The 14426-nt window shown below is 38.9% G+C and overlaps 1 protein-coding gene across 4 annotated transcripts in view; it reads left to right on the top strand.

Moving 5' to 3' along the window:
• The window catches only part of LOC121520668 (syntaxin-1A-like), a 117511-nt gene that overhangs the window by 32857 nt on the left and 70228 nt on the right, over window positions 1-14426 (top strand). For all 4 annotated transcript variants that reach the window (XR_005992793.1, XM_041804239.1, XM_041804231.1 and 1 more), the window contains exon 2: window positions 5437-5514. Coding sequence is in view for 3 of the 4 variants with exons in the window: in XM_041804239.1 (XP_041660173.1) it covers window positions 5437-5514 (78 nt within the window). In the remaining variant the exon portion in view is untranslated. The remainder of the gene's footprint in view (window positions 1-5436; window positions 5515-14426) is intronic.

Here is a 14426-nt window from a genome sequence, read left to right as displayed (position 1 = left end):
TGAATCCCTGCTAGTCCTCCTCTGCCTCTTGCTGCTGCTGTTGCCTCTCTTCTCTCTGCTTCTAATGGCCTGCCGCTCCTCAAATGTAGTTGATTGCCATACCAACACTTAACTTTATTTATGACAACCACGTGAACAGTTTCATTCCAAACTTCGACATTCGCCAAGAAAATCACACCCACCATATTGTTAGTTGAGCTCCTTTAAGTTTGGAATCTTCAGGCTGTTACTCATTATGTTATAAATAGCTTAATATTATTTTGTTTTGTTAAAATACATGTGGTTATGGATAGCCTGGGGTTTAGCTATTGTAAGCATCAGCAGTGTCTCTGCAACATTTCAATTATTTCTTTATAGCAGCATCATCTCTCCCTGGTTTCTGTCCTCTCAGACACTTTTCTCAGTTTACCTTCACTGTTCTTGCTCCCCATTTTCTTTTATTTCTGGCCTGATTCACCCATCCATTAATTCTCCACAGAATTGATTTGCACTTAAGATAACAAGAAAGTCTGCATAAACACTTTTCTGCAACCACCAGAAAAATGCAAATAAAGGCTACACAATATTCATGTTTCGAACAGTTTATTCCTCGCTCGCTCAATTCTGTCATTTATGCAAAACTGACAATAGGAGCTTGTTTACATTTATCTCAGGAGTGTCTAATATTTCCTCACAGATATTTCTTTAAACTAGATTCCTCCCTTATAGTAGGTAGCTTGATTTCAAGCATGGTATTGTGATGTATGTCACCTTTGCAATAAGAAAGTTCGTAAAATTTCATCCCTGCTTGATATTCCACTGTCAGCTGTCAGTGATATTTTTGGAAAGTGTAAGCATTTAGGAACAACAGCAACTCAGACACAAAGCAGAAGATAGAGTAAAATCCCTGAGCAGGGTCAAAGCTCTACTGATTCCATAGCTGAAGAGTCCTGAATTTTCACTGACATTGATCCAAGTGCAGAAAATTTGCTGTGGGAGCTTCATGGAATGGGTTCCATGGCCGAGCAGCTGCATGCAAGCCTTACACCACCAAGTGGAGTGGCATAAAGCGCACCAACACTGGGCTGTGGAGCAGTGGAAACGTGTTCTGCGGAGTGATGAATCACGTGTGTTGGGGGAACCTTACCTGCCTTACTGCATTGACCATGAAGTTTGGTGGATGAGGAATATCGGTATTGGAGTGTTTTTCAGGGTTTGGGCTATGGCCCCCTATTGCCAGTGAAGGACAATCTTAATGCTTTAGCATACCGAGACATTTTGGTCCTGTGTTGTTGTTAGTGGCTTTGCTAACATTAGCAACATTACCTATCATGGCTTGATCCAATGTTGTTGTTAGCGTCTTTGCTAACATTAGCAACATTAGCTATCATGGCTTGATCCCGTGTTGTTGTTAGCATCTTTGCTAACATTAGCAAAGATGCATTTTGTCCGGAGTTGGTACTTCAGACTCGTTGTACTTCTTACATTACACTACGTTACCTTTCATCACATTTTATTACATTATGTTTCCTAACATCACATTACCTTATGTTACCTTTTTACGTTAACATATATTACATTGCATTACCTTACATTACTTAATGTTAAGTTACCACAAGTTATGTGAACTTACATTACTTTACCTTATGCTACCTTTTTACGTTGCCATACATTACATTGCCTAATGCTACGTTACCTTACCTTACCTTACCTTACCTTACATTATGTTACCTTACCTTACAATATGTTATGTTACCTAACATTACCTTACCTTAGGTTACTTTTTTACGTTACGATACGTTACATTGCCTCATGCTACGTTACCTTACCTTGTATTACATTGTGTTACATTACCTTACCTTACTTTATATTACCTTATGTTGTGTTACCTTACATTACACTACTTCTCGTTATGTTTCCTCTTGTTATGTTACCTTACCTTATGCTACATTATGTTACAGTACACTACGGTATGTTATTACACAGTATGGTATAGTCTGATAAGATACAGTACCTTACGATACAGTATGATATGATATGGTACAGAACTACATTATACCATAAGATAACATACATGGCCCTTGATAACATCAAAAAGATACAGAAATTCTGTGATTATTGATTAGACATTCATACAATGATACATCAAGACATGTGATTATCATTCTTCATTTTAAATTATTATTATTAGTTATTTGAGAACTCTTTCATGAGGAAAATAGCTGACATATTGCCCTAATGATGTTTTGTCCCAATCCCTATTCCTGATTAACGAAAGCAAGCCCAACCATGACTGAATGCATCCATGCAAAATGTACTGTATACTTAAGACATCTTATTAAAGGTTTGTTGATTGATTCACTTTATTGATTTATGCATAAGCTGAATAATTAACTGGGTTTTGGTTGCATAAAGTTGTTTCAAAGGTCCATGTGTCAGCTGCTCTGAGTTCCTCATTACTGTTTGAAGCTGTAAATTTAATTTACTAGCTGTCAGATTGAAATAAATGTGTGATAGATGCAAATAAAATAACTTTTATGTTAATGAATCTGGATTACTTGATGTAAAATGTCTAACAAATAAGCTTAAATTAAAATGGCTTAAGATGGTGTTTAACATGCAGCTAGTGACAAGTTGAAAATTGATGCATTTGAATAAATTTCTCTACTAGTCAACCAATTTTCACATTTACTTGCTTGATTTTTAGCCCTAAAAACACAAATTCTTCCTCACTTGTCGGTTGGATTATTCACACTTGTTTGTGTGGGTTTTATAAATATGTGTAAGTTTTGTTGGTAGGTTTTGTGGTGAAAATAAGAAGGATGAGAACGGTTCTCTCTCTCTCTCTCTCTCCCCTCATTGTTGGTTAGCAAATGAAACCCGCTAATGGGGAATCAAATTAGTCTGACAGATTCAAGATGAATGAGATGGAGTCACATGAGGTTGCTGCTAATGTAGTCTAATGGCTGATAAATGTGATTAGAAAGAGTGATTTCTGAATAAATCCTTGTCTAAATGATAGAAGATTGAGAAGTTGAAGTTTCAGAAGACAAATGTTTGCTTAAGTTTGATGTTGACAGCCTTTTTTAGAATACAGACAGTCTTTTAAGGCGTAATTAGTCATTGTTGCTACCAGGCTGCCATCTGTTTTGTTACAAATTGAGACAAAATTGAAAGTTTTTGTTTCCAACCTAGTGAGAATATGAATAAATGGCTAAATAGCTGAACAAACCTGGCTTTGTAAGTTTGCTGCAGCAGAAAACACTTCAAGCTTTTATTTGTTCTTTTGGTCCAGAATTACTTTTTAAGACCTGAAGCCATTTTTATTGTGAAAGCAGGTTCCACTTGGTTTTTTTTTTTTCTGTCCTCACTCCAAAAACATTTTCGACTGTTTTGTGAGTAATTTAGACATTCGAACATGTCTCCTAACATTTCTGCACAGAGATGACTCATATCATTGTCGCCTGGCAAAGTATTTCTCCTAAAACCATGCTGTGCTTTTTTGTCAGGAAAAACATGTTTCTGAAGAAATTTGAATATCATGAAAATAATCATTGTACCATGACAAAAAAAATCCACTATATCATATTATTAGAGTATCACTAAACATTGATAAAAAAGGATTTATAATACAGAAATGCTAACTTTCAGGAAAATTACGCTCATTTATGCACTCAGTAACTGGTCAGAGCTCCATCAGTCTGTTATATCTGTATTATGAAGCCCAGGTTGTTCTGATATCAGCCTTCAGCTCGTCTGTATTGTTGAGTCTGATTTCTGTCATCTTCCTCTTGACTTCTCCCCAGAGATTCTCTACAGGGTTCAGGTCAGGTCATTTGGCTGGCCAATCAAAGCCAGTAACGCCATGGTCAACAAACCATTTCCTGGTAGGTTTGACTTTACTGTGGGCATTTGCAAAGTCCTGATGGAAAAGAAATCAGTGTCTCCATAATGCTTCTCAGCAGATGGAAACATAACGTACTCCTAAATCTCCTGGTAGACGGCTGACAGTGTTGACTCTGGACTTGATAAAGCACAGTGGATGACATGGCACCTTAAACCATCACTGACTGTGGAAACTAAAAACACTGGACTTCAAGCACCTTGGATTCTGTGTCTTTCTGATCTTCCTCCAGACTCTTGGACCTTGATTTACAAATTAAGTTCAGATTTAATTTAATCTAAAAACAATACTCTAAATCACTGAGCAATGGGACAGATCTTTTTCTCCTTAGGAGAGACATTTATGATGTTGTCTGTGGTGTAGGACTGGCTTGACATTAAGAACACAATGCCTTTAGTCCACTTGAATCTGCTTTGTTTGACAATCATCCAATGGCTGAGCTCATCCCTGTTGCTTGTGCACCTTTTTTTTATCACACTTTTCACTTAAGTCAACTTTCCTTGAATGTATTTTGGTACAGCTTCTGAGAACAGCCTGTGCTTTCAGCAGTGATCTTCTGTGGCTTACCCTCCTCGTGGAGGGTGTCAGTGATTGTCCTCTGGACATTTGTCATGTTTCCCCATGATTGCAGTCGTGTGTACTGAACCAGAATGGGCGAATAAAAGCTCAGGAAACCTTTGCAAATTGAACATCTCCACAATATTCTAATATTTTGAGACAGATGATTTTAGATTTCTGATTGAAATTTGACTTTCTGAGGTAAATCATGCAGGGGGAAAATGAACTTTTTCTTGATATTCTTATTTTTTCAGGTGCACCTGTATTTAACACAACATGACTGTTTTCTTTTTTAAATTTGCACAATAAAATGACTCTTTCTAACTGCTTGTAATTGTACTGACTGAGGTATAAACTGCACACACGTCCATGTTATGAGACAACTAAAAACTTGTATGTCAAACAAGTAGAAAATATTTCATACTGTGCTAATCTGCCCCTATGATACCTGCAGCAGTGTAAAGCGTAGTGTTTGGAGGAGCTGTTTTTTAAAAGTTTCAATTTTTTTAATATCAGTTCTGGGGCATGCTGATTCAGCCTGACCCATGGATACTTTATGATAAACCAATGGCCTTCTGTGGGCGTTTTACAAGTTTAAAAGCTTTCTCAATTCTCATTTTGTTCGTAAGTGTGAGTAAAATGAATGCATAGCTGTTGGTGTGTGCATTTTCAGGATGTAAAATGTGTGTAAAAGCCCAGTTTTCTTGTGCCCTCAGGTCCTCGTTCAGTAATGGCTGCTAATCACTCAACCTGTGGTTCTAATTATAAGAGTAGTTAAGTGCTCCTTGTTTCTAATCAGTCGATGGGAGAGGTGGGGATCGTGCTAATATTCTTCTGTTTAACCTTGAATTATGCATCACAGGGCCTCCCAATCGTGCAGTCATTTTATCACCAAGCATTTCATTCATATTTTTCTTTTTGATGATTCCGTGAACATGTTAATTCGTCATCTTTTAGGTGTTTCTGATAACTCTGAATCTTCTGTGTTTGTGCAGGGGAAGGAGACGACAGAGGAGGAGGATGAAGTCGCTGTAGGGATGGACAAAGGCTTCATGGATGAATTCTTTGAGCAGGTTTGTCTCTTTCTGTCAGTCCCTATCAAAGCTTCTCACAAATGCAATCATTTTGGGATAATAACTTGCCACCTTCAATTAAAGTCCTGGTAAGTTGCTTCTCTACTTTGCTTTGGTATCATTCGTCTCCTGTTGTGGACTCCGATAGTGTTGGTTTTTCAGAGCGCTCCAATCAATCTCGTGCCATTTCTCTTCTCTGTGGAGCACCGATGTGATTTATAGCTATTGATGTTGTTGCTGGGGTGGCATGGACGGTTGTGTATTTTATTTTATTTCATTTTTTATGGCTTTTATCGATTCAACAACACAACAATGCTCCTCTTGTCCAGCTCTGGATGACAACATTGGTAATTTTGATCAATTTTTAACATCCTTTTGTGCTCAGCAGCCTCTCTATGCACAAAAGCTGTACATATATGCATGCATCTGTGAGTGTATTTCGCTGTCCATGCTGTGCCTGTGTGCTGGGAACACAAATTTTACATCGTAATGACTCACAGACAGGGTGAGGGGGAACATCTTTAATGGCATCCTACATAAAGCTCCTAGAGTGAATGCTTTGGCCATTAAAAGAACGGTAATTCAAATCAGATACCAAGATGCCGTATTTTATGAGGCAGTTCTTCTAGATTTAAAGTGCTCGGACATGTACATGATGGCTTTAACTTTGAAGTGTTTCAATCACCATTACAAATGCTACTACAAAGGCAGGTTGTGCAAGGTTGAATGGCATTTTTACCAGCCTTTGTGAGATAAAATGAAGCACTTTCACAGGAGTTTTCAAAGCAATATGAGACAGAACAAACACATCAGAAAAGAGACGAAATTGTCTGTGACAGCGCTGCAGGTGTACCAATCAGAACCCCTGTACTGATATTTTATTCATCAGGGTTTTAAAAGACATGACAGCATCTGAAAATTCAGACTTGAATTCATCCAGAAGAAGATGTTGCATATGATAACTACACAGCACGAATGTAATGGACATCCGGTCAGCAACCCTGCATCATGGCTCTTAGTGCTGCTAAATGTAGCTCCCAGCAACTTCAGGCATGTGTTAAAGTACTCCCATGTACACTTTCTCTACAACTATAATCATGCATGACCATGTGCATTACTTCATCAGCTGTGCAGCACATGAATAGATTCAGCTCTTATTCATTCTACTCAGCTGTATATAGCTGCCTCCATGCAGCTTTAACCACTGCCTGCTTCCCAGCTTCTTAACTCCCTCCATCTCCCCTCCTACTGCTGCCTCCTGCATTAGCATTTAGATTTCTCCTTTCAGACGGAGTACATGTATATTTAAGGTATTGTGTTTCAGCAAATTCTTGTAGTTGTTTTTTAGCTTGGAGACACGAAGAAAGCTGAACTTCAGCAGGGGCAGCTGCTTGACCCTCACTGCTGCACACAGTGCACTTTTAAGAGCTTTTTTGTTATAGCTCTGTTATTTATTGCAATTTCAGTGTGATTTTAATATGAGCCTTTGCAGTGTTTCCCAAAGTCTGATGCTTTGGTTAGGTGGTATGCATGGCAGTTTTTCATTTTTCATTTTTCATTTTGCAGATTTATTTTTTGTATGTCCTGTTTGGCTCTTTTGACAGTATTCATCAGCAGTATTTTCCATGAAGACAATAAGACAAAATCATTTTCAGGTGAGCTGCATGTGTGAATGCTTCTTGTTAATCAGGTAATGAATTGCAACTATCATCCTAGAGCAGAGGAGTACAGGATAGTATGGTAGCAAGCAGCTGCAGAAAAATGTTTAAATTAAGGCCTTAGAAGCTTAATTTTTAACACAAGACCGAAGGAGGGCACTGGTGGATGTCTCTCTCGCTTCAACTGAACTCATCTGAACTTTATTTGTTCAGCATAGCACCTTTAACATGCAGCCCAAACAGCTACACAAAAAAGAGACGGAGAGCAAATAATAAGAAAAGGAAAGGAGGCAATAAAACAATGAATGCATGGATTGTGGTTAAAGATTGGGTTTGAAAAAGAAAGAAAGAAAGAAAGGTCAACAAATATACTATGGCGGCTTTAGATAGACATTGCTGTGAAAACGTATTCGTCCTTTTTCTGGTTCATGATTTTTTTGCATATTTATCACACTTATCAAATCAAATGCGGTGTTATTTTTACGCCAGATGTAACGGGCCATACACCTTCCAAAAAAGTTCAACTTTTGTCTCCTCAGTCCACAAAATATTTCTCCAAAAGTCTTGGGGATCATAGGGATGTTTCCTGGCAAATGAGAGACGAGCCGTTGTGTTCTTTTTTATCAGCAGTGGTTTTGGCCTTGGAACCACGATGCAATTTTTGCCCAGTCTCTTTCTTATTGTTGAGTTATGAACTCTGACCTTAACTGAGGCCAGTGAGGCCTACAGGTCTTTAGATGTCGTTCTAGATTCTTTTGTGACCTCCTGTATGAGTCGTAGTTGCACTCTTGGAGTCTTTTTGGTTGGCCGACCACTCCTGGGACGGTTCAACACAGTTAACTCATGATTCAACAGTGGGGAGCAATTACTTTTTCACAGGCCCAGAAAGGTTTGGATTTTTTTTTCCCTTCATAAATGAAATAATCATTTAGAAACTGTATTTTGAATTTACTTGAGTTGTCTTTGTGAGATATTAAATTGGTCTGATATTCTGAAGCATTTAAGTGTGATAAAAATGCAAAAAAAAAAAAAAGAAACAAGAAGGGGGCAAATACTTTACCACATCACTACACCTGGGTGGCCTGCCCAAGAACCTTCTATATGTGAGAAATATTGACCTTTGCAATGGACACCACAAAAATTTTTAGCGAGCTGACTCACTACAATACAATACGACACAATACCAAAGGACATGAGACGACCAACACATTTGGATGCGATGCAGTATATGATATGACATGATACATGATCCCTTTAAAGAAATTTGTCTGCACACATTAAGCTGCCAGATAATAACTTAAAAGTCATATGTCATAAAGAGCGCAGAGATTTTTCCCTATGGGACTGTATTCATTGTATCTTTTATTTTGCTTCAGTAGATTTACTCAGTGGGAGTATACTTTGTTGCATTTGTACATTGTGTTATTTTTATGTGTTAATCTTAGTATCAGAATCAGCTTTCTTAACCAGGTTTGTGTGCATTGAAAGGAATTTGCACAATGAGTCAAATAATGCAGCAGTGCATTAGCAAGGAAATATTAGGATGACGGGAAATAAAACTGCTAATAAAATGTGTGTTAGAAATGTATACACCATGTGCAGGGGCCTAGTTTAATGTTAAAAAATACACTTTTAAATAAAATAATAGAAGGGGTTTATTAAGTCAATCAGTATTAATACTTTCTACTCTGATTTTCTGTGTTTTGTTGTATTATTGGATTCATATGTTATAGCTCTTTTTGTATCTTGACTTGTTTTTAAACACTTCAGTGTTGTTTCCAACTGATGCACTCATTTGCATCATTTCAAAAGGCATCCACTGGGAGGTAAAATGGTATAAGAATAGTTTTCAATATCCTAAAAGGTCCCTGTGGAGGACCCCTGGCCCTAATGAGAGGGTTCAAACCTCCCCAAAAGCCCCAGAATCTCTTTATATCAATCCAATTCTTACAGACATATTGAAACAATGAGTTGGTGGATACTGTGGGGTAAAATGGTATAGAATAAATAAAATAAGTTAAACCAGACCGAGAGCCACACTGAATTATTTAGATGTAGTAAGTTTGAGAATTCTTTTAAGAGATAATGATCAATGCTGTTGGGAGATGTGGAAGGGCCTCATTGGCCCAGATCACTAAAACTGCCTGTGTTTGTGAGAGTGTATTTTTATCTCAACCTCCCTGACTCCACTGTGAGAGAAGAGCGCTGATTTTTCATGACTTCACCCAGGAATTATTCTACTGAGTGTAAAGTTTGACAGCCATTTCTGCTAATGCATGCAATAACTTTAAAAGTACAAGTAAAACCTGTGATTAGGCAGTGTTATAGCTCTGCAGGAACACTGCTGTCTGCAGAACATTCCCCCCCCCCCACATTTGTCTCCTCTCATTTCTGTGATCGCTTCAGTCTTCTGACAGACGGTTGTTATCCGTCCTGCGTTACTGAAGCGTACGTCTCTTAATCTGTCTAGAATTTCAGTCTATTACATGTGTCTCAAATTGGAGAGGGAGCCGGGCAGAGTGAAATATTGAGACAGAGGATCATAGTAGAACAGTTTGAGCTGAATTTGAAGCCAGTGGGATGCTGAGGAGGAGATCTTCTGAATATGTGAAAACGTCAGACAGGCAGAGCAGATAGAGGTGACAGGTTACAGTTGATCGAGGGTGCAGAGGGGCCAGAGTAATCATGCTCACACTCTGACTGGGTGTGTTAATTAATCTTTCAGCGATGATCTGGAGGGAGAACAGCCGATGGGGCAACCACCGTAGTCCTCTGTGCCTCCATCAAACCAAAGACATGACCCTGAGAGTGTGGTTATTGATTTCATTATGTGTTTGTGGCATCTGTTTGGGTAAGCAGGCATAAGGCTCTATCTCTCTGAATGCTGAATGTTAATCACAAGTTTGCTTTGACGCTAAAATGATCCATTTGGAAAGTAATGTTAGACTTAAAAGCTACGCCATGATTTGCACAAATGTTAGGATGCCAGAAAATAAAACAGAAAAAGAATGGAAAAATGGGAAAATTGGCAATAATAAGTGTCTTACATGGGCAAAAGGTGGCAACATAATGCAATAAAGGGTGAAAAATAGCAAAAATATATGTTAACTGTGCTAAAAAAAAAAGTGGCAACAGTTTGTTTAAAGTAGTAAAAATGGGTTAAAAGTGGCAAAAATAAGTAAAAAGCAACTGAAATGGGCAAAAAAGTCACAAAGTAGTGCAATAAAGGGTTTTAAGTACCAAAAAAGGGTTAAAACCTGCAAAATGGGCCAAAATACTGTACTTAAAATGGGTTAAAAGGGGCAAAAAATATTTTTTTAAATCAACGTCATAGCTACCATAGTTACCAATCTGTTTGTTTGCCTGCACAAGTTTGTTTGTATGTACTTAAATACAATTGTTTAAAAAAGATCAAAAATAACAAATAAATAAACATATCATAAAAGTGGCAAAACAGTGGCAAAAAATGTTGTAAATGGCTTAAAAGGAGGAAAAAAGGCAAAAAAAACCCAGCCAAAATGGCTTAAAAATGTCAACAGTGATTGATAATTCCAACATCAGAATCCAGCACCAATTCTATACATCCTACACACATGCATTGATATCATCAATACATCACTACTGGAAACAGCCTATTCTTCAGGTTTCTCGGGGGGCAGCCAATTCTGTGAACAGCTCTGGATATAACTGAGTGATTATCAGGTTGAACACTAAACCAGTTTGACATCCAAAACTGTTATTGTGCTGACTCTAATGTCAGGTCAACAGGAACGCAACATTTACTTCACAACCAGCAGTGAAGACGTTAATCCAAAACTGTTATAGAAAACAAAAATGTGTCTGTTGGTGAGGTCGGACAGCTGTGCGATCACAGCAGATAAAAGATGCTGAGATAACATCTTTTTTTTTTTTTTACCCATGCCAATGAAATCGGCAGGGGGTTATGTAAATGGTTCTGTATCTTTGTTCGTTTCTTTGTTTGTTTGAATTTGTACAAGATAACTCGACAACAGAAAGTCGGATCTTCACCAAACTTTCAGGGAATATTGGGATAGTGACAGGGAACAATCAATTAGATTTTGGTGATGATCTGAGCACCCGTAACTAAGAGGATACGTCACTGGGAGGTAATCGATCGAAGTAATTGAGCAGTGGCTTCCAGTGAGAGTGAAATTTCTTTGTGCAACCTCTGAGACTGAACTTAATTTTCTCAGGATTTAGTAGGAATAGAATGCCATGCAGCCACACTTTGAAAGAAGGTGGCTGAGATTTCCACAAGAGTAAAATCCTTTTCCAAGCAATTAAGGATGCAAAAGCAATAACATTATCTTGGGTGGCCATGGTAACAATTCAGGTTATTCAGGAGACACACCAAAAACAGCAATATGAGGGGATGGAATGACGTTTAACCCTAATATGTCTGAGATTGATTTGAAGAAAGTTTGACAATAGCATGACTAAAACATGTGCATCAGATGACATGGGACTTGAGAACATCTATCACATGCCTCCACAGCTGTATCAGGGTAAAGTTTAAAAAGTTTGTCTTTACTGTAAAGGAGCCTAAAGAGTACTTTAAATTGAGTAAGAGAGAGTCTAGCACAGCTAGATGAAGAGTTGATAGTACACAGTGCTTCCTACCAGAAAGCATCGGAAAGGTTGATCTGTAATTCAGTTTCCCAGGCATTTTTAACTTTCTCAACCACAGAATCACTCGATGGGGAAAGAAGGTTGTATAGGTAGGTTATATGGCCTTTGGGTAAGTTCTTGGTCTTTAATGCTAGATCTTGGTTGGGTGGGCTTGAGGGAATAAAAGAGAGTGGGTCTTAGCAAAGTCACGAATGTGAAAATACTGAAAGAAATCTGAGCCTTGTAAACCAAAAGCAGAGCATAACTGATCGAAGCTAGCAAACAGGCCATCTACGTATAGGTCTCCCAAAGATTTAAGACCTCTGTTTGCTGAGGTGGAAAAGCATGGTCAATCTTGGCTGGAACAAATAGATGATTATTACATAAGGGGGTTACTTGTGGGAGAGTCAGCCATCCAAAGTGGCATCTAATTTGCGTCCAAATCTTTAGTGTATTTTTAACGATAGAACTAACTGTAAAAGTCAAAATAGAGAGAGGTAAAGTACTATACCAAAGCTTGAAGTGAAGAAGAGCAAGAGCTTGCTTCAGTCGGGCACCAACTTTCTTGTTGAGAAATAAACCAAAGTACAATTTTTTGTACATTTGCCGCCCAGTAGTAGCCCAAGAGGTTAGGTAACCCTAGTCCACCTACTGATCTATTCATCTGAAGGAGAGTTTTATTTGCTCTCACATGCTTTCCAGCCCAGGTGAAAGTGGAAATCATGGCGTTCAAGGATTTAAAAAATGATTTCAGAAGAAAAATCAGAAGGTACTGGAAAAGGTACAGATACCTAGGGAGTATATTCATTTTTACGGTTTGTACTCTGGCTGCTAGGGATAGCGGTAGACAGTTCCACTTCTGAAAGTCTAATTTGGCTGCTGTTGTTAAGCGAAAAATTTTCTTCTTGTAAAGAACGGAGAGAGCATGTGATAATTATGCCGAGGTATTTAATTCCTACTTTAGCAGTCTTGAAAGGAATGGAGGAAGGTGAGAGTTCTGTAGCCAGCTGATTAATAGGGAGACAGTAGATGTTTAGTTTATATCCGGAGACGGAGCCAAAGGCATCCAACAATGAAAGGATAGGTGGAATACTTGCCAGAGGGTCACTCACATGAAGGAGAAGGTCATCAGCATATAACGAAACACGGTGTTCGACTCCCCATCTTTTAATACCTCTGAATCCACACTCTGACTTAAGTGCAATTGAAAGCAGCTCAATAGCAAGCGCAAACAAAAGGGGGGAGAGCGGACACCCCTGGAGAGTACCACGATGACGAGGAAAGGGCTTGGAGTGCTGTGTATTTGTGCATACTGATGCATGGGGGGAGAAATATAATGATCTAACTTAGGAAGTGAAATGATCACTAAACCCAAACTGTCGCAAGGAGGAGAAAAGGTAGCCCCACTCCACCCTGTCAAAGCCATCTCGGCGTCAAGTGATATTACGACCTTCGGATCGGTAGGGGATGCGGGAGTGTGGGAGTGTGGATGACGTCGAGAAGTCTCCTGACATTTAAAAAAGAGAATGCCTCCATCCCATGAATCCTGTCTGATCCTCTGAAATGATTGAGGGCATGACAGGCTCCAAACAATGCGGTAAGAGTTTTGCGAGTATTTTAACATCCACAGGGAGGAATGAGATCGGACGGTAAGATGCACAGTTTAGAGGATCCTTGTCTTTTTAATGGATGAGAGAAATAGAGGCCTGCGTAAGGTTGGTTGATAGAGAGCCGCTATGGTAAGAATGATTAAACGTATCCAGAAGTAGCGGTGCTAACTGGTTTGAGAAGCGTTTAAAAAATTCCACCTGATACCCATCCGGGCCTGGTGACTTGCCACAATTCACAGAGTTTATCACCTCCTTGATTTCCGTGAGCGCTAAAGGGGCATCCAATGACTGACTATACACGGTAACACCTCAGGCACATCAAGTTTCTCAAAGAAGGCACTGGGTTGAGTTTTATCATCAGGAGACTTGGATATGTTAAGTCGAGCCTCAGTGGATTCTGGAAGGCCAATAACCCTTAGGTTATTCAGGCAACTCCGGCTCTCAAGGTCCGCCGCCCTCACTAACAACTTGGTGTTGCTATTAGCTAAAGCAGTACATTTCACCTCCCGTTCTTTGAAACCGGTGTCATTCAGCTCTAAGCTTGCTTCCAGTGAGACAATTCATTGAGCGTAGTCTGTAAATTTTGACTGTATCTTGTCCAGCCTTGATTCCAAGGCAGCAAAAGAGTTCTTTGGTGGAAACCTTGGCGTTCTTGAGTTCATTCTTACATATTTTCAATAAATCAAGTATCAATATGATCAAGTATTTCTGGCCACTTAAGATGGTTTAGGATGTCAAAAAGTGTGGGTTTTTAATTTTAAGTTGCGGGAGGCAGAGGTTACGTCACGCTCACATGCTCACCCTGCTGGAAGTCTGCTGAGATAAAATCTTGACCTTCTGTTGCTCAGTTCAACAGCAGGCATGACATCTGACTTGTACTTCAGAGTTTCACACTCTATGGCTTCTAGTCTGAATGTGTGAGAAGCTCTCTGCACTGTACTGAATGTTGTATGTTGACCTAACTGCTTGGATAGACGTGTGTATGCGTGTGTCTGCAATATGTGAAGCCCAGTGC

This window comes from Cheilinus undulatus, linkage group 2, assembly GCF_018320785.1.
Source record: "Cheilinus undulatus linkage group 2, ASM1832078v1, whole genome shotgun sequence".
Lineage (NCBI taxonomy): Eukaryota > Metazoa > Chordata > Actinopteri > Labriformes > Labridae > Cheilinus > Cheilinus undulatus.
This window is presented reverse-complemented; position numbering and strand designations above follow the sequence as displayed.